Here is a 19,532-nt window from a genome sequence, read left to right on the forward strand (position 1 = left end):
TTGTTTTATTTTATTTATTTATTTACTTTGGCTGCCTTTTGAGAGTGGCGGTTTGAAAGGTTTTCACACACTTGCTCATTTCCTCCGTCTCAGCAAGAAGAAAGTCAAACGCCCACCCGGTGTCTGCAGACAGGACAAGGTCTGAAGGCAAGGACAAGTGGGCAGAATGGCATGCACACATGGTACTCCCCACACAGGGAAGCCAAGGTCTAGAAATGAGAGGTTCCTCCATGGACGAGAGCCACATGGAGGGGGGGGGACTTGGATGGTGAACAGGAACATATGATGCCGTGTAAAGTCAGAAGTGCGTTCACTCACCCAGATCTCCGTCTCCATGTGGTTCCAAAGAGGCAAGCAGAAGGCTAGGTAAAAAGCACAGCACAGAACACAGAACGTTAGCAGCTCATCACAGCCAGGAAGTAGGTTCATAGGTGTGTCCTTCGAAGGGGTCCTGTAGGTGAGCAAAACTGAAATCGAAGAGGCATTCTGAGTCTTGGTATGCAGACGGCAACCCACCTGCTGTGGCTTGGGAAATGAGTTAAGTCTTTGGAAAGAAAATGATGTATTAAACGAGATCTAATAAATAAACAGGCAAACAAATAAATAAATAAATCGCTTCATCTGAGTCACCTGGAAGCCTTGTTAGACTGGATTGCTGGGAAGAGCCCCAGGGATTCTAATTCAGCAGGTTCTGGAGGTGCTAAGAATTTGCATGTCTAATGGTTTCCAGGCAGGCTAAGACCACACTTTGAGATCTGCTAATACAAATGATTGCAACCTGACTCCCTGCCATCAATTTAATTTTTTGAAAACACATTAAACAAAATGCCCGAGGATGCCTTTTCAAACAACACATATACTGCATGAGTCGAAAACTATATTTGGCTTGAGACTTGAATGGCTTTCTTTGAGTATGTGAACTGAAGAACATACTTAGTTGGATTTAACCCATTGCCATGTGTCTTTTCAGGATGGGCCTGAGATGGAAGCTAATGTAAGCCTCGCGAGTTGGGATGCAGAGAAGCCAGCCAGCTTTGCTTTTAATATTTCCCACATCAACAACAAGCTCCGAATAGTAGAATTCCTGCCAGCCATTTCAATTCTGGCGAACCACAGCAGATACTTGATTGACTCTGGAAATGAAGATGGCTTCTTTAAAATCAACCAGAAAGAAGGGGTCAGCTACCTCCACTTCACAAAGAAGAAGCCAGTGGCTGGGATCTACTCATTACAAGTCAGCAGCACACCGCTCTATAAAAAGAAAGAACTTAACCAGATAGAGGACAGATATGACAAAGACTACCTCAGCGGTGAACTGGGTGATAACCTGAAGATGAAAATTCAGATCCTGCTTCATTAATTCACCATCCAAAGACCAAATAATTAAAAGAAAAGCAACTTTAGGTAGGTAGAATTATATTTTTCCCCAAACCAGAGCCTTCACATCATGGTACAATCGTTCACCGAGTCAATCTGTATAAATGAGCACTATTCTTGAATGACAACATTGAGGTACAGGGATGATCCTAGTTCAAACAACCACTTTCTCAGGCTCCTCGTGAGTAGCTCAGCTGCCTTGTCATATGTGTTGATTCCTGAAAACCAGGACATGAATCTCCACTGAGGTTGGCCATTCATACCGATGGGCTATCTTTACAGCCAAAGCGCAGGAACGTGCTGCCATCTGATGGACTGTTCCCGTTTGTTTTCAAATTTTGAAACTTTGCTTCTCGGAGTGCAAGCAGTAGGTTGGCCGTTTATGATGTCTATTTGGTGCTAGCAAATTCTCAAAATAGATTTATTGATGCACTGTAATAAGTACACAAATTAGAAACCAAATTGCCAACTATTCAGTTCAAATACTTCATTTCAGTCAACCAAAGTTAGTTCAGTAGCTTATCTCACTTATGAGTATAATACATTACATGTAAATTAAGTGTGTGTATACTGTAATCATGCTATTTTTTATCATTGAAACATTTATAAACTAGAATAATAAAGCCCTTAATGTGAGGGTTTGTAATGGTGCTTGTTAAGACCAAAGACTTGTTAAAACATCTACACCAAGTGGTAGTGGATTCTCTGTGACTGGCCCACGTGTGCACTGAGGTTGGGGAGGACAAGGAAACAGCCTCAGCCGCCACCAGAGGATCACCAGAGCGTCCTCCATCACACAGCATGTGCAATATGCCAAAATCGCTCTCAGTCACTCCTGTCAACAGGGGGTTGATGTCATAATGTCACAATAAAGTGATCACTCCCTCCCTCCCCTTTTTAGTTTACTCCTTGGTTTTGTGTTCTCGTGTGGATTGAGGCGGGAGGGCCCTTTGTGGAGGTGAAATAAAGTCTCCTGGGTTTAAAGCCTCCTTGGTCTGTTATCTACAGCGTCTGTGGATGTGTAGCAGAAGCACACGGCTTCAGTCAGTCCCTTGATGATGGTTACCCATTGCTGAGTGTTTGGTTCGTTATCTGACCTAACTGGGAAGACATTTAGAATGCAGCACCGTTGCTAAATGTGACCTAATTAGTCTTGGGGACTTTTAAACTCCCAGATTTCAGAACTTTCAAATATAAATTTCAGGCATTCTCTTCAAGCGTTTGAACTTTATGCCCCGCAAGTACACAGCGTTGGCAAGGTGTTCTATCTTTTCCCCTGAACATCTGTTGTTGGTCAGTGCTAGACTAATTACAGAGTGTCAAATTGAATCCAACTTAATGCTGCAACTCTTGATTTTCAAATGTCCTAACTTGAAAAATGCTGGTTTATTTTAAATGCAATATTCAATACTTAAGTGTTAAGCTCATTCAGTTAATAGAAGAAAAAAAAATCAAATCCGACGGGCCAGAAAAACAGTTTGTGGTAGTGAAAATAAGATAAATTAAGCTTGTTACATGAAGGGAGGATGAGAGTGGAATTTTCCAAGACATGGGAAAGTCCTCTTAAATTCTTGAAGGCTGTAGGCTAAAGTCAGTGGAGTAGGCTATGATCTATGCTTTTCCAGAAGGCAAAACTAGTGTCAACTGCTCTAAGGCTCAGCTTAACATATATCTTCCTAATGAGAAAGCTACCCATTGAGAAGATGGGCTTCCTCATGGTGTGTTGAGTTCAGTTAGTTTAGGAGTACTGGCACCCATTTAATGCCCAGAGATATATTAAAGAGTCTATTGGTTTTGTTTGTTGGTTAGTTTGTTTGGATTTTGTTTTTTGTTTGTTTGTTTGTTTTCTGGTTTTGCCATCCAGTAGAATCTTGGTCATAATTGTTGCTTAGCAGAGATGAGCTGAAGATGAGTGGGATTGGTGCCTTGAAGAGGAGGTTACAAGTCAGAATTTCCTTTTAACTCTGCACCTATCACTGTGACAGACATGTATTAAAAATTGCTAGTGAAGAATTGATAACATATGGCAAACTATGGTTTTCATATGGAAAATGTCTTTGATAATTTAACCAGAACTGTATTCCGTTCAATAATAGATTTTCTTTATAACAAACAACAGAAGAAAATGGAGTTGGCACATGGTAGACCACTTTGATATTTTTAATAGTCTAAATCTGTATTTTATTTATTCCAGAGCCAGCAGTGTTGAACGACATATTTTCCATGTTTCTGACTGTAACACAACATTTTCCTCATTGTTCCATTGTAAATATTCGCTTGTAAAAATCCCCTTTTTCTCCCAACATTTCAACATGCACCTTTCAGTTGCTCTGGACCTTTTCATCTTTTGATGGTCGAAGAATTTATGCTGTAAACCATTCAGAAGCTTGAAAATAGCTTGTCTTTCCCACAGCCCATTTCATTTGCCAATAATTATTCTGTAAGCAGCGTTGAAATGAACTCAGCTGCCCTTGTGAAATGTTTAAACTTGCATAAACAGCTACATTTTTGTGCAACAAATCGTGCTTTCCTCAGCCAAAATTGCTTTGGATGCTGCCATCACAAATACTGTTTCACTGCAGAAATCAGGCTTGTAAATTAGATAGGCCAAAATAAAGGACAATTGGGCTGATAATACAAATATGTACATACTATGGACTGCTGGAGCTCTCAGATAACAGGTTTGCTCTGTCCACACCACATACTTTATTCTAGCTTTAATTGTGTTTTTTTAGAGCTATATCAGAAACACAGTTATTCATTGGCTAAAGGGCATCGTTTTTAAAAGGTAGGAGATGGATACCACTAGAAAGATAGGCATTGGCATTCACGCCCTCCCTCATTGGCATGTGTTGGAACGTTTGACACTGCCTGGCCATGCCACAAAATTTGTTATTCCAACTAAGTGCTAATGAATCCAGTTTCTTTTTCTAAAAAAAGAAAGGAAGGAAGAGAGAGAGAGAGGGAAAGAGAAAGAAGAAGAAAGAGAGAGAGGAAGCGAGAGAGCGAGAGAAAGGGAGAGAGAAGGAAGAAAAAAGAGAAAAAAAGAAAGAAAGAAAGGAAGGAAGGAAGGAAGGAAGGAAGGAAGGAAGGAAGGAAGGAAGGAAGAAGACGCCATGGCCATCTTTTTGAAAAGTAAGCTGTTTGCATCCTTGGCCTTCCCATGTGTGTGGAAAGGTCACTTTGGATTACTGGCGAGTAGGAGGTGTATCATCTTGGCCAACTGAATTGAGTCCTAGCAGGTAAGTTGTAATTCATGCTGGCTCATTAGCCTTTATTATTTTTGACCCCTGTAATGATTCATATTTCATAAAAGTATTCAGCACCCTGCATTCTGCTTTGCCCCCCCCTGGGACTGGTTACAGTGTCAAAGAAAAGGCCCCAAGGTTCTCAGTATTTCTCCAATCCAGGCAAGAGCTTGGGTTCAAGGTTAAGTAGCACAGAGGCGGGGCATTTGGCAGAGGAGAAGTCTTCATTCAGCAGTTCCTGTCTGGCTTTCATCCCCACCTGACCTGCTCATTGCAGCTGTGCTGGGAGTTGCAGAAATATGAAGAGATCCGTTTCCTCTTCACCCTGAAACACTCGCTTGGGGAGAATTAAGTTTAACCTAAACGATTAAACTTTTCTGGTCTGGAATGGAGATACTTGAAAATATCCCGATGATAATCACACCTCCCATCCACCCTCCCGGACACAGACAGCAAGGACACGGACAGACTCGTGGGGTTGTGTCTACATGGTTAGCTGAACCCTGGAGAAGAAAGCCAAGCCTGTCAGAAAGGATTAATGGGATCTTCTTTTGTCTAAACTGTGTGTTTTCATAATGACACAAAGCCAGCATGAAGGGCTTTTCTACCTTTCTGGATGTGTCTGAGCTCCTCTCTGGTGGTCCCAAGATTAAGCTGCAGGGCTGTAGGCCCCAGCAGGGAATAGACCTCTTTCTGCCCTGTTGCTTCCTGTGTCCTTGTAGGCTGGCTGCTCCGGGGTCATTTGCAGGCTGCATGAACTCCCAGATGGAGCCAGCACCCCGGGGAAACAATGTCTCTAGATCCTGCCCGCTGTCCACCCACACAGACCTCACACCCACTGGAAGGAACAGGAAGCCAGGTCCACCATTCTCAAAGCTCTTCATTGATGATTGGCGAGTTTCCTCCCCAGGGTCCATGATTCTTGACCTACAAAGGACGTGTGCTCAGAAAGCTAGCTGACCCTCCTGGAGGGCTGAGTCCTGAAGTTGCTCCACTCTACCCATTTCCAGCCGTGGGCCCTGGGCAACTTCTTTGTGCTTCTGAGTCTGGTAATTGGCGGTGGTGACAACATTGCCCTCTCTGTATTATCTCGCCATATTTATTACCCACTGTTTTATAGTTTTCTAAATTTAGGCTGTGTGATCTGTGAGTCCCTGATTCTCATCTCTACTTGGATAATTATTGGCGCGCAAGCCTGAGAGTCTTGCCAAAGTCCTCTCACCTTACAGAGGTTGAGAAGAGACTAAAACACCCTGCTTTTCAACAGCATAGCATGTACCAGTCACTGGTCAAAAGAAACGACGAACGACTACAGTATGCCGATGCCATGTAGAAGTCTGTCAAGCTAGAAATTACACATTCGTTCAAGACCTAAAGTGTCTGTGTTATGAATCTTTGTTTCACAGGCCTAGGAGACAGCAAGAAACTGTGGCGTGTTCACCGTGAGCATTGGTAAAGGTCTGTCACCAAAATCACAAGCCAATTCTCCCATATCTCCCCCACATTAAACTGTAGTGATCTGCACAGAAAGTGGTGAGTTCATTTACCAAATTCAATCCTGTCAGTCCCTGCTAAAAATTATCACCAAAGTGTCCTTTAGAATATTACTGCCTAGGAGGGAATAAAATGCCTAGAATATAAGCACAAGATGAAATTGGTAGTTAGGGTTAATAGTGAACATCAATACTGAAATGCTAAGACCCAGCCTTGAGTTTGAGGTATACAGACACCATGTACAAAGGAAAGGTGCTTTAAATATTTTCCCGGTATTCATCTGTAGCAGAAACTAAGAAAACAGTCATCAACTCCACTTCTTTCTCTCATGCCCACAGAAAGACCGTATCTCTACACATGGTTTGGGGCTATGTGCTAGGATGCTTACCCAGAGGACCTTAGAGGAAGGAACTGCCATATACTCTTTCTGTGTCTATTTGAAAACAACAAACAAACAAAAACATAATCCTTCTCACACACACACACACAAAATCAAGTTCATTGCTTTAAGTCTCTAATAGTCTGGGAATTTTTATTACAACACATACTGTTGATTATTCCAATAAAGACATACACCTATCTCCACCTTTTCACCATGAAGAAGCTGCACACTAATGGAGTTCTACCTTGAGCTGCACATGAGAACCACGACGGCTTTTGGAAGGGATGTCTAGGTCTAAGCTAAATTGCTAACATGTTAACTCAGAGCCTGGGTCTGTGGTCCAGCCTGACCAGTCTCAGGAGCTTTCTAGGTGATTACAGTTTGCAGCCTGACTGAGAACTGCTGCTCTGAAGACTTACAGCCTTTGTGAGAAACAGGCAGACAGGGGTGTATTGTTCTGGGTATCCCAGATGCACCCCTTTTTCGCTACCACTGTCAACCTATGGGACATCATAGTATCATGTAGTAGCATGTGACACCTCCAGCCCCTGCTGACTCTGACTTTTCACTGGAGTTTTGTAGCACCAGCTGAGAACTCACAGGCAGCAGGGAGATTTTGTGGACATTGCTGGGTACTTGTCTGGACTCTCACCAACTACAATTGTCCTCCCATAATAGCTACTGTGAGAAAGTCTTGTCTCCATACTACTTTATTTGCAGGAAGCCAATGTCTCTAAAATAAAGTCTGTTCATAGTGAAATGTCAAAGAAACCTTCTAAAGTATGTACCTCAGAAATACCATTCAGTTCCTTTCTCTAAGACAACAAATGCTTTCTTTTCAGCCATCAGTTTCTACTAAGAATATACAAGTTGCACGATGGGATACAGATCAGGCCACCAGCCATCTTGGCCCCAGTGGTTCCATTTTGAAATGTATAAATTACACAGTGGTTTGGGCAATGCATCTATTCTAAAATGTAAACTTTAATATGCCTCCCAGGAAGTTTTCTGATTCAGCAAACCACACATAAAAATACAAAGCAAAACAAGAATTACAGAAAAGTAGGCTGCCATTGCCAACTGAGAGTTGGAAAAGGGAACTTTCGCCTACTCATTGAGTGAAAGCAACCAACTGGGTGGATATAGATGACTAAAGAGACACAATACAGAAATACCATTCCAGGCACTGTTAACTGCTATTACATGCATGAAATAAATTCCCTGTGTTGAATATGAAAACCTATTTTATTTTTTTGTGTCCTTAATAATACAATGATAAATAATAAATGTTTAATGAGTATCTGCCTAAAGGCACCAAATTCTTCCTGGAGCGTTCAAAAGTCAATAGTATCTGTGTTCAAGGCTCTCAGTGGCAGATTTTAGTGGGCAGAGAGAACACCAGAGCTGACATGAGGCCGAGTGATTGAATTTCTAACACCCACAAGATGTACACACTTTGCCAATGAGCCCATAGCCAGTCAGCCTACAACACAGAACCCACAGTTTGCATACCTTAAATCCTGATTTAAAGCACCCAAATCAGTGTTCTGGGGTACCCAACAGTGTGCCTCTCATGCTGCCCTGTCTTTAGGCAGCACAATTCTTGTCTATGCTTCTTAATCTAGGGTCTCTTTGGACTTCACTCTCAGTGACATTAGTTCTGCCTTGCAGCCCCACTCGGTTCTCCGATCACAGAAAATAGGTGCAAAGGCTCAAAATGGATACTGGAATGCATGCCAACTACACAAAAGATTCAGTTCTCCTTAAATTCAACTCCTCCTAGGCCAGGTAAATGAATTTTGAATATTTTTACTTCAGTTGAAGTTGCTCAATTCCCTGACGGCCTTTTGTGCACATACACTCTTTTAAAATGAAATCTACACATTTACAACGTGTTTTAAATTAAATCCCCCCAATTTTTTTTTATTGGGTGAACATTTATTTATTCTCCACCTAGCCACAGAATGCTCATAGAATCTTCATGCTTGCTTTTCCTTGGAACTTTTATAGACGAGGTGAGGAAACATTTGCAAAGATCAGGTCAAAGCTGCCAGTCAGAAGAGGAGCTGTGGGTGCCTCTCCAACAGTGAGGGACAGTGTCTGATTTCCTTTAGATTGGCTTAATTGTGTTGGCTTAAAGCAACACAAAGTAATCCATCATTCATTCCTTCTTTGCTCTTATTCTTTGAATATGTGCTCTCTTTAAAAATGTCTTGAAACAATGCCTAAGACTTCAACATACCAAGATGATGAGATGGTTGATCCTCACCAACTTGATCTTTTATTCTGGGCAGGAGGGCTTAGCGACATCTTCCAACTTAGGGATTTCATCACACAACACATGTCTACAGCTCATTTATAAAAATATAAAACAAGATCATCTCTAGCATGGTGTCCTCCAAGAGCTCAGCCATCGACTCCCTCCCTTCCCTGCCTGGCTTCCATCCATTTGTTACAAACCACAAAAGCACTTTCTTCCAAGTAGATACACCCATTTGCTCACCCCCTGGGAAGCAGCCATACACAAAGATGCACTTTAAAGGTGTTGATCTGTGGGAATCCAAGGGAAGCACTGGCCTAGCAGAAGGTCATAGGAGGCAGAGAATAAAGGAGCTATGTGAGGAGATGGGTGGGCTGGGATTGGGAGATGTCATGATGACTCTCTTCTCAGTAAATAGTTACTGAGACCCTATATGAGTTGCAATGGGCTTTCCAGTGTCCACAGGTCAACAACATTGACTATTCAAAGAACATACAATCTGATAGTAAGATTGAGGCGTAAGGCTACTGTAGAGGAACATCCATGCACACGTGGCACACAAAGATAGAAAATACACCTGGGCTCCACAATGTTGCAAGCACTTTTGAGGCCTCATATTCCCTCCCTCATATTCCCTCAACACCTAACCCTCGGAGTTGAGCTCTCTTGATCAGTCTCTATTGATGGAGAATCTGAATCTGGCCAAGCTGAGAGGCCTTCCCAACATGCATCTAACAGCAGCAGAGGTGGGGGCTCAGTCTCATTTACCTGTTTTGGTCAGAGAAAAATCTCACTGGTTTAACACAATGGAAGTTTGGTTTTTTTGTCCCAAGTCCTACCTGGCAGACTATTAGGGGAGGTAATTCTCCAAGTGGTGACCCGGGAATCAGGATGAAAACTTTACTGACCCTTGTTTTCAAATCTGGGACCCACGTATGTATTATTACATCCTTAATCTCCTGAACTAGAATGTGCCATGTGTGGCATCCAAGACCACGAAGAGGAGAGGAAGAGCCAGTACTCACGGCGCCTGAGATGCTGTAACAACCTCTAGCCAGAAGTGACAGATGGTCATGGGGAACTGGGTCTCCAAAACAACTTGTGCCATTGGAAGACAGAAGATTTTCTAGCCTCCCCCCCCCCCACAGAGGCTCCCAATCAAGCCAACCTCACCGCTTCTAAATCGCCTCTGAGTCAGAGATAAGCTGTGTGGCACTAAAACTAAGAACAGAGAGCATTCATAAAAAGCAGAAGATTAAAGCAGAAAGAAGAGATTGAGTCAGGTGCTGAAAAGTAAGCGTGAAGGAACACTTATGGCCGGGAGAGTGGAGTGAGCCACAGCTACTCCATGACTTCCACATGTAAAACACACAGCATCAAGTGATGCAAATTACAGGTTAAATCCCCGGGGAGGCACAGACTTGGGGGGAATGGGGCTTAGTAAACGTTCTTCAGCTGATGCAGACTCCTCCGTAGGCTTTCTGGCAGATTTTCCAAATGTCGACTGACAAGAGGCGGTTGAGGTTAAGCTGCTTGTGTCTTTCCAGCCCCTGCTTTCCTGGTTGCATTTTGCTCTGTGGCACCCAGGATGCGGTGATGACTGAGAAAAGATGAACTGCAGGTGCTTGGCAGGAGGGAGCTCACAAAAATGTGCTGAGAGGTGAACAATCGGGGCTTCTCCGAGTGGGCTTTTCAGCACCCAGATGAGCCATAAATTCCTCAAGTTGTGTGGTGTGTCTTTTCCACAATAGAAACCTTAAACTATGGTGTGAAATTGCATAGTAAGCTGTGAAAGGGCCTTTCCATCAGAGATGGTGGGAAATCCTTCCCGGGCGGGCGTGGTGGTCTAGCTAGGCTTTTACATGAAAAGGATACCCCGAATGGTAAGGACAGAGTGGCCTTTGGCTGCTGGCAGGTTAGGTGTGAAAAGGGAACAGGGGTGGGGTTAGCATGACTTCAGCTGAAATCTGACTACCTGGGTTGCTTTGGGAACATTTGGAATGTTAATCTAGATGGAGTGGACAGGCTTCTGTCTGAAATGAGTAGCTGCTGAGATGGTAAGTCAATCAGGGCAGGCCCTGACTCCTCTCTTGTCAATGGTTACAATCAGCTAGTTGGCTGTGCCCAGCTATCCCACTGCATGGTAAGGCATGAGGGCAGAATTATGTTCACTCCAGTCCCTTGTTGAAAGGAATAAACCCTATGCAGGAGGGCCCAATGCAACGCACTGGTTTGGAAAGTGGAAGAAAGGGACACATTGGTTAAGAGAAAGTTTCCTTGTTATGTCATCTGGTGACCCAGGGAAAGCCACTTTTTTCTGGGACCCGGGGTTTCCTATATTTACCAAGTTCCTTAAGTGTAACCATTGTGCAGACAGAGCTATAGAGGGGACTATGGAAGATTAGGAGTAACAAGGTATTGCATAGATCTTGCTAGTAGCAAAGGAAGAAGGTGCCCACGTGCACAGAAGACACTTCAAACTCTGGCTCCTGTCTTACCTGGAACCTGTCTATACCCCACAGAAGCCACTCTCCCCACCTACCTTTGACCTCTGCCTCTCTTCGCCCTGAACTTGGCCTTTTCCTGTTGCCTACCTCAGTTTTACAAACATTAAAGTGTTTATATTCCCCTATGTTCCCTTCTGTTCTCACCAAGGCAAAAGCACATTTTAGGGTCACTAATTTCTCATAAACAGAGGGAAGAGGGATAACACTGGTTTTGGGAGAGGCTGCTTTAGTGACACAGGCCAGGTGGCGGGGAGAAGAAAAGATCTGTGCCTCAGCTGGACTTAGTGAAAGTGCTGGCCATGGACACTGCCCTGGGTGGCCCTCCACACCTGCCACCTGCCACCTGCCATGTCCTTCCTCTGAAGCCAACTCATGCTCCCAGCTCTCAGATAACATGAAAATCCACATCCAGGATGGCTGCAAACCTTAGCCTTCCATTCCTCTAGTTTCTGTAGGGCACAGATGCGGGTCTCCAGAAAGATGAGGAACTCCAGGCTGCAAACTGCTGTTGGCTCCCCCCAATTTGACTTATATGATTGACATGAACCCCCACTTTGAGACAAATGGCATAGAATCCCATCTTTGATCTAAAAGTTGTCTAGCTAGATGTCAAGCCCAGGGCTCGCTGGATGGGCACTGTCCACACTGCTTAGCACTGACAGTACGGACCCTTCTCCCCTAACTGAGACAATGAGCTGCAGGGTGCCCATGTCTGCTTCTCCATCCAAGGGAAGGTTTTTGCTGACCACCAGGCCAAAACTGCAGCCTCCTGGCCCCAGGAAGGAGATGAAGTGAGGTTTAAGGCTTCCACTGGGGGTGGAGCAAGTTTTGTTCCCCAATTCCCAGCCATAGCCCATTATGGAGGTTTGGATTTAGTACTTAAACCAAGGGGTCTCAGGAGAAGAGCCCAACAAATTGGGTCAAACTTCTGTGTTGGGGTGGAAGATTCCAAGGAGGCTCCGGGTGTGTGTCAGCTAAATGACTCCATTCTCTTCTCTGGCTTCTAAGGCGTGCCCTCTCCTTGGGGACCCCTGACTGCCAAGATGTGTTGTTCTGTGCTCTTGGCTGCTAAGGCACGTGTGCTCAGTAATAAGGAGTGTCTTTTATGGAGCCATTAAAACTGGGCCCGGGCGGCCTGCTAACCACTTTACAAATGTAACTGGTTCACTAGCCTGGGGTACAAAGTACAGTCTCATCCTCTCAAATGTGTGCACAAAATGCCCAAGCAGCTACGTTATGTCTACGTGAGAACCCCAACACCCCAGCAAGGCTTCTTCGGTCCAACAGGCCAGTCTTGAGGAATATCACTGGAAAGCCTTAGACAGAAGGGCTTGCTAGCTTCTTGGCTGTTCTTTTTGGCCATAGTAGCCACTGGCATAGTCACACAGTATCCCCTCTGATGGCACCCCCTCCCCGGAGTGGACTCCATGCCCCAAGGGCAGCCTCTGTCTGATTATTCAAGGAGCCGTAGTCCTTAAAGCAGCAGCGGGGAGGAAGCCAAAGCCCTGTGTGTCAGAATGTGTCCCTTCTGCGCTATGTCCATCTTGCATCCACAGCACTTCACCTCAGAATGCCTCAGCTGTGACATTCTGAGTAACAGAGCTAGTCCTGCTCAGATCTATAGCCACTGTTCTGTCATCGTCTCCCCACTGTACATATATTTTTTTCAGTTCTGGAGATTTGAGTACAGGGCTTTATGCATATTTGGCAAGCATCGTATACCCAGCCTTCCCTCAACCCATGAGTCAGGGTCAGACTGGCCTTAAATTCCTTATGTAACCCAGAAAGTTCTCGAACTGGCAATCTTTCTGTCTTAGTCTTCCAAGCAGATGGATGACAGCCCTTTGTCACTGGCCCAGCGCCCCTTAGACTTTGGGTCATGGGTTGCATTGCCCTGTCAGGGGCAGAGAAGCACTCCACTCTATCCACACCATCAGCCATGTTCCCACCTCAGGACACTGTCTGATTTTCAGTTATTCTACCTTAGTATTTGTGGTACTTTTTTTTTCTCTCTCTCTCTCTCTCATGCCTGTTCACATGATTTGCTTTATCTTGCTGAAGAGGTCACCATAGAGCCTCGAGGGAATGTTGCAAGGTCACACATTTGAAATACAGCAGAACCCCCATGAGATTTGGACCCTCATTTTGAACACAATCTCCGCAGTACTATGTTATCTGCCTGGGCTATTTGAGTTGAGGTTGAAGGAAGAGGTTTCCTAGACTGTGGATGTGTTTCTTCATGGAGCCACTGGCTGTGGGGAGGATGGAAAAACCAGGTGGAGGAAGGCATGCTTAAAGTCTTGTGTGAAGTGAACCCTACCAGAGGAGATGAGCACTGAGTCATTAGTGAGAAGCCGAAGCATGTCATATCATACGTGAGCTGTGGCAGCTTAGGGCATACGCTGGCCTTCAAGAGCATCTGTCTATACCTAGGTTGCTTTGGGACCTCAAGTTCAGCTCTTTCCTCTTTGGACATAACTGCCTCTAAAGTGGGCCTGATGATTTTTCGAACAGAAGGCTTTTTCAAATTTCACTTTAAAGCATTTCAAGAGGTGAACTTGAGTTTGCCAGTATCATCCCCAGTTGCTCTTTTCTGTCCCAATAAAGGCCAATAATAGTGAAACAGTATCAGCTCCAAACCAGACTTACAGATGGAAACTATTTGAACAGGGATCAGCTTTTTTTTTTAGTTGTAGTGAAGAGCCAAACAACAGATGAAGAAATCAGACTGTGGGTCCAGAAAAAAGAACAGGTGACACAGAGAAAGACCCACCATCTACAGTGAGTAGCATGGAGTGTTAAGAGGAGGCAGGCAGCAAGCCGCCGTGCCAAAGGTTGGCATGGTCCAAAGATGCCCACGTGGCATCTCCACAAAGATGGCCAAGATGGAATACAGCAGAGGGAGAGAGCCGAAAGATTCCTCACTTAGCAGTCAACCCCCTGGGGAGGCAGTATTGGTAACACATCCTGGGATTTTCCTCCAGTGATTCAAACAGAACATCTCTGCCCCCGAGGTCTGGCACTGCGGACTTGAATCCTATCACCATGACCACCACACCCTGTGAGCCTCCAGGGTCTTCCCCCGGTGTCCGTGAATTCATAAGGCCTATATTTTAATCATCTTCTCTAGTGACTTGTATTTCACCTTCATCGTGTTGACTAACATAGAAAATCCAACAGTCACCTTGGGTCTCTGTTCACCTCTACCCTCATTGCCAAAGTGAACTTCCGAAGATTTTGGTTAGAAAGATTGTGTTACATTGCTATAAAAAAAACATAAGAGAGAAATCAACTTAAGAGAGGACAGATGTTTTTAGGCTCATTGACTAGGAAATTTTAGTTCATTGTCACTTGTTTCTGGGTTTCTGGAGCTGTGGGAAGGCTGTTCCTCATGGGAGAAGTGCAAGGTATAAGAAAGCTGCCTGAGAATGGCAGAGAAACACTTAAAGACAAGCTCGACATCCTTAGTCATCAGGGAAATGCAAATCAAAAGGACCCTGAGAATTCACCTCACACCCATCAGAATGCTAAGATCAAAAACTCAAGTGACAACACATAGTGGAGAGGATGTGGCGAAAGGGGAACCCTCCTCCATTGCTGGTGGGAATGTAAACTTGTACAACCACTTTGGAGATCAGTCTGGCTCTTTCTTTGACAATTAGGAATAGAGCTACCTCAAGATCCAGCTATACCACTCCTAGGCATATATCCAAAATATGTTCAAGTACACAGCAAGGACATTTGCTCAACCATGTTTGTAGCAGCTTTATTCGTAATAGCCAGAACCTGGAAACAGCCCAGATGCCCCTCAATTGAGGAATGGATACAGAAATTGTAGTACATTTATACAATGGAATACTACTCAGCTATTAAAAACAAGGAAATCATGAAATTTGCAGGCAAATGGTGGGAACTAGAAAAGATCATCCTGAGCGAGGTATTCCAGAAGCAGAAAGACACGTATGGTACATACTCACTTATAAGTGGTTATTAGACATATAACATAGGATAATCATGCTAAAATCTGTACACCTAAAGAAGCTAATCAAGAAGGAGGACCCTGGCTAATATGCTCAATCCTCATTCAGAAAGGACAGGATAGACATCGGAAGAAGGTGAAAACAAGGAACAAGACAGGAGCCTACCACAGAGGGCCTCTGAAAGCAGGGTATTAAAGCAGATGCTGAGACTCATAGCCAAATTTTGGGCACAGTGCAGAGAATTTTATGAAAGAAGGGGGAGATAGAAAGACCTGGAAGGGTCTAGAGCTCCACAAGGAGAACAACAGAACCAAAATTTCTGGGCACAGGGGTCTTTTCTGAGACTGATACTCCAACCAAGGACCATTCATGGAGATAACCTAGAAACCCTGCACAGAGGTAGCCCATGGCAGCTCAGTCTCCAAATGGGCTTCCCAGTAAGGGGAGGAAGGGGTTGTCTCTGACATGAACTCAGTGGCTGGCTCTTTGATCACCTCCCCCTGAGGGGGGACCAACCTTACCAGGCCACAGAGGAAGACTATGAAAGATAGTCCTGATGAGACCTGATAGGCTAGGGTCAGATGGAAGGGGAGGAAGTCCTCCTCTATCAGTGGACTGGGAAGAGGCATGGGAGGAGATGAGAGAGGGAGGGAGGGCGGGATTGGGAGGGGACAAGGATGGAGGCTACAGCTAGGATATAAAGTGAATAAATTGTAATAAATAAAAGATTATATAAAAAAAGAAAAAAAACAAAAAAGAAAGCTGCCTGGGGCTGGAGAGATGGCTCAGTGGTTAAGAGCACTGTGTGCTCTTCCAAATGGACCAGGGTTCAATTTCCATGTAACTCAAATAGCCGCTCACAACTGTCTGTAAGGCCAATTCCAAGGGATCTGACACCTTCACACTAATGCACATTAAAGAAAAGAAAAAAAGAGAAAAAAAAAAGAAAAGAGAAAAGAAAGCTGCCTGTGTTGTGTTGGCAGAAAGCAAGTGCAAGGGCCTGGAATAAGACATACCTTTCTGGAGCACACCTTGGTAACCTTCCTCCAGTTTTTAGTTTTTACCCCCTGCCAATATTTTCATCTATTTATAACTCCTTCATCAATCCACTTACTGACGAGGTTAAAGCCACACCTTTATGACTAGTCATTTTAAGAGGTTCTAAACTATGCTTTCAAATCTCAGTCTTCCTTGGAGTAACTAGTGAAAACATGGATCGTAGTTAAAAGTACCAATGGGCCCCAGTCTAGGTTCCATCTTCTTACAGTCAGCCCTATCACCCTAGAACCCATGCTTCAAGCATCCATCATAGCCTTCAGCAAACATATGGGGAACACTGCAGATTCAAACCAATACAAGAAGAGATGGAAGAGAGCTGTTACCTCTATGGTGAGTATAACAATGTTTTATATGTACAGGTGCTTGCCTTCAGGCTTTTTCAAGGGGTGAAATCTTCTGTAGCACCCTACTAACATGTGTCTCTGTCATCCTGAGGACTGGCCTCTAAGATACTTACCTACCCACTTGTGAAGAAAAATCTAGATTTTTGTCGATACTCTCATTCATCGTTTGTGAAACTTCTTGCCCCCTTTGATGAGTAGTTATTTCAAGAAATTCTGACCTATGCTTTAATGTCTCAGGCTTCCTTGCGGTGATAGGAGAAAAAAAGTGAATCTTGGTTTCACTTTGAAATGGGGACCAACTGATCCCCTTCTGGCTTCTGTCTCCCTACAATCTGCCCTATCACCCTTCCGCCCGTGCTTCAAGCAGCCATCACAGCTGGACACCGTGCAGTAAGCTCGCTTCTCTCTCTCCAGAAGGGCTCTCACATCTCCTTTGGGTGACCTCTGCCCTCGGTGCCAGCATAAAGCACTGGTGCGCTCAGTACATATCGGCTTGGCTGCGTCCAGTTTTCCAGCCTTCCTCATCTTTGAAAATGAGTCCATCTCCTGCGGGGAAGAGCCTCGGAAAACAGGGACAGCATGGGTGTCCTGGGGTTGTCATTAACATCTGTGACAGAGAGCACTGAGGACAGGTTTCCTGCATGGGGTGTGACTTTGGATAGAGGGTCTTTGAAGTCTTCTCTTAACTTCTCCAGACACCTAATCAGTCAGCAGGCCAGGACCAGGGATCCAGACAGGATGCTATACCTGAACAGAGAGAAAATGTGTGCTTAAAAGTAATCCAGAATTATTATAAGAGTGGTCTTCCCATTGAAAAATACCAGCTTCAGGCTGGTGAGGGGGCTCAGCTGGAAAAGGCCTGTGCTGTACAAGTCTAATAACCTGGGTCTGGTCCCAGGGACCAACCAAAGGCGACAGGAGAGATCTGACTCTTCAAGATTGCCTTCTGGCATGCACGTGTTTACTTATTAATAAAAAATAATAATTAAAAAAAATCAAACATTTGAATTTTTGCAGCTCAATTTTCTGAAGCTAGGGCTAAACAGAAACAGAAAAACAAAACCTTTAAAAGAGTTACCAAAGTCGAAAACTTAAACTTCTTTATTTATTTTTAAAATTATCACTGAAATTTGCAGAGCCCAAAATAAGAGATCTGTTTTTCAGCTATCTGTCTCAAAGCAAGAGGCCACTGATTGCTGAAGCACTTGGGTTTTTATACTCTGAATTGAAAAGTGTTCTAAAACCTCTAAAGGTCTGACTCCTCCCATAGTGGAATCAGGAATGAGTGACAAGTTTGTTAGAATAGGAAAGCAAGGAAATGATTCACACCTCTTACTTTCTTACTTAAAACTATGTTTTAAAAGACATTCCTCTACAGCTGGAATAAAAAGTTAATAAAATGTAACTAATAATAATAATAAAAAAATAATAATAATAAAAAGATATTCCTCTGGAAAGAGACAAAACCGTACATAGGGAAGAGCTGAAGAGTCCCTGGGTTAAGCAAACACCTTCTCCGTTATGGTGGTCTGGGAATGCTGCTGAGTGGGTCTACCCTAATGGGAACACTGTTCTGGGTGAAATGTCTGCTTTTGCCTGCTGCCGTTTATTCAGAACACGGCCTGATGCTCCCAGGACAAGGATCTGTGTGCACAATGGAATGCCATTACCTCAGGCCTCCACTTTCCACCCAAACCTTTCCCCCTCTTTCCCACGTGATGCAGGCTGTTGCAGCTGCCAGCCATCAATGAGAAATCCTCCCATTTGCAGGGAACTCATCACCTGGCTTCATGATTCCCTCCTGCCCCTTCTCCCTGATGCTAACTTCCCCTTCCTCCAAAAGGGAAATGGTTTTGGCTAAGGATCCTTAACAGCTCGTTCCCTCACAGAAGGGTAATGGGGACAGCAAGGAGTAGAGATGGCGAGTTCTCTCTTCCCAGCCATGCTCATCCAGATGGTTTTGCAACATTAGGGCTTTACTGGTGCCTACTCTGCTTACTGCTCTGTAAGTAAATCACTTATGATGTTTAACTGGTGACATCAATGCCTTCTCATTCCCAGTGGATTTGGGGTGTGGAGAAGGGGTATTTAAGAGTGCCAAAATCCTGAGGCCATGACACTAATCTAATTAGTAACTCTCAGCTTCCCCTTAATTCCGAACCCATTTAGTTGTCCCAATTTTTCATTTAGCTCAAAGTTATTTTATCAGTTAAAATGATGTAAGTGGTGAATAATACCTAATTAACTGCAGTGGAAGCGGGAACTGCCAGAGGGGGAAAGGTGGCCATATTGCTTTCCACAAGCTCAGAGCTAAGCACACTTCAACATGCTCATCAAAGCCCTGGTCATGGGTCAAAACTGGGACTCGAGAAGAAAAGTGCTCACCTAACATAAGTGAAGCCCGGGGTTCCACTTCACAGCCCTGAAAAAAAAAACGGGCACAGTGGTGCAGGCCTGTAACCCTACTACTTGGGAGGGAAAGGCTGGAGGATCAGAAGTTCAAGGTCATCCTCAGCTACACAGGGGGCTCAGGGGCAAGTCGGGCTACATCGTGAGACCCCGTCTCAATCATAGTAATAATTAATAATAATAATAATGACAATAATAATAATAGGGCTGCAGCGATGGCTCAGAGGTTAAGAGCACTGGCTGCAGCGTCCAAGCGGGTTCCCTAGTAAGGGGAACAGGGACTATCTCTGACCTGAACTCAGTGGCTGGCTCTTTGACTTCCTCCCTCTGAGGGGGGCATCCTTGCCAGGGCACAGAGGAAGACAGTGCAGACAGTCCTGATGAGACCTGATAGGCTAGGGTCAGATGGAATGGGAAGAGGACCTGGCCTATCAGTGGACTCGGAGAGAAGCATGGGAGGAGATGAAGGAGG

The 19,532-nt window shown here is 44.4% G+C and overlaps 1 protein-coding gene across 1 annotated transcript in view; it reads left to right on the forward strand.

Moving 5' to 3' along the window:
• Nucleotides 1-2,361, forward strand: part of Fbn1 (fibrillin 1) — a 174,654-nt gene extending 172,293 nt beyond the window's left edge. Inside the window, exon 66 of the mRNA XM_055599100.1 lies at nucleotides 971-2,361. Within this exon, the coding sequence (XP_055455075.1) occupies nucleotides 971-1,360 (390 nt within the window). The 3' untranslated portion in view covers nucleotides 1,361-2,361. The remainder of the gene's footprint in view (nucleotides 1-970) is intronic.
• Nucleotides 2,362-19,532: the final 17,171 nt, after the last annotated feature.

The sequence above is a fragment of the Psammomys obesus genome, unplaced genomic scaffold (assembly GCF_907164565.1).
Source record: "Psammomys obesus unplaced genomic scaffold, mPsaObe1.curated_primary_1811, whole genome shotgun sequence".
NCBI classification, from domain to species: domain Eukaryota; kingdom Metazoa; phylum Chordata; class Mammalia; order Rodentia; family Muridae; genus Psammomys; species Psammomys obesus.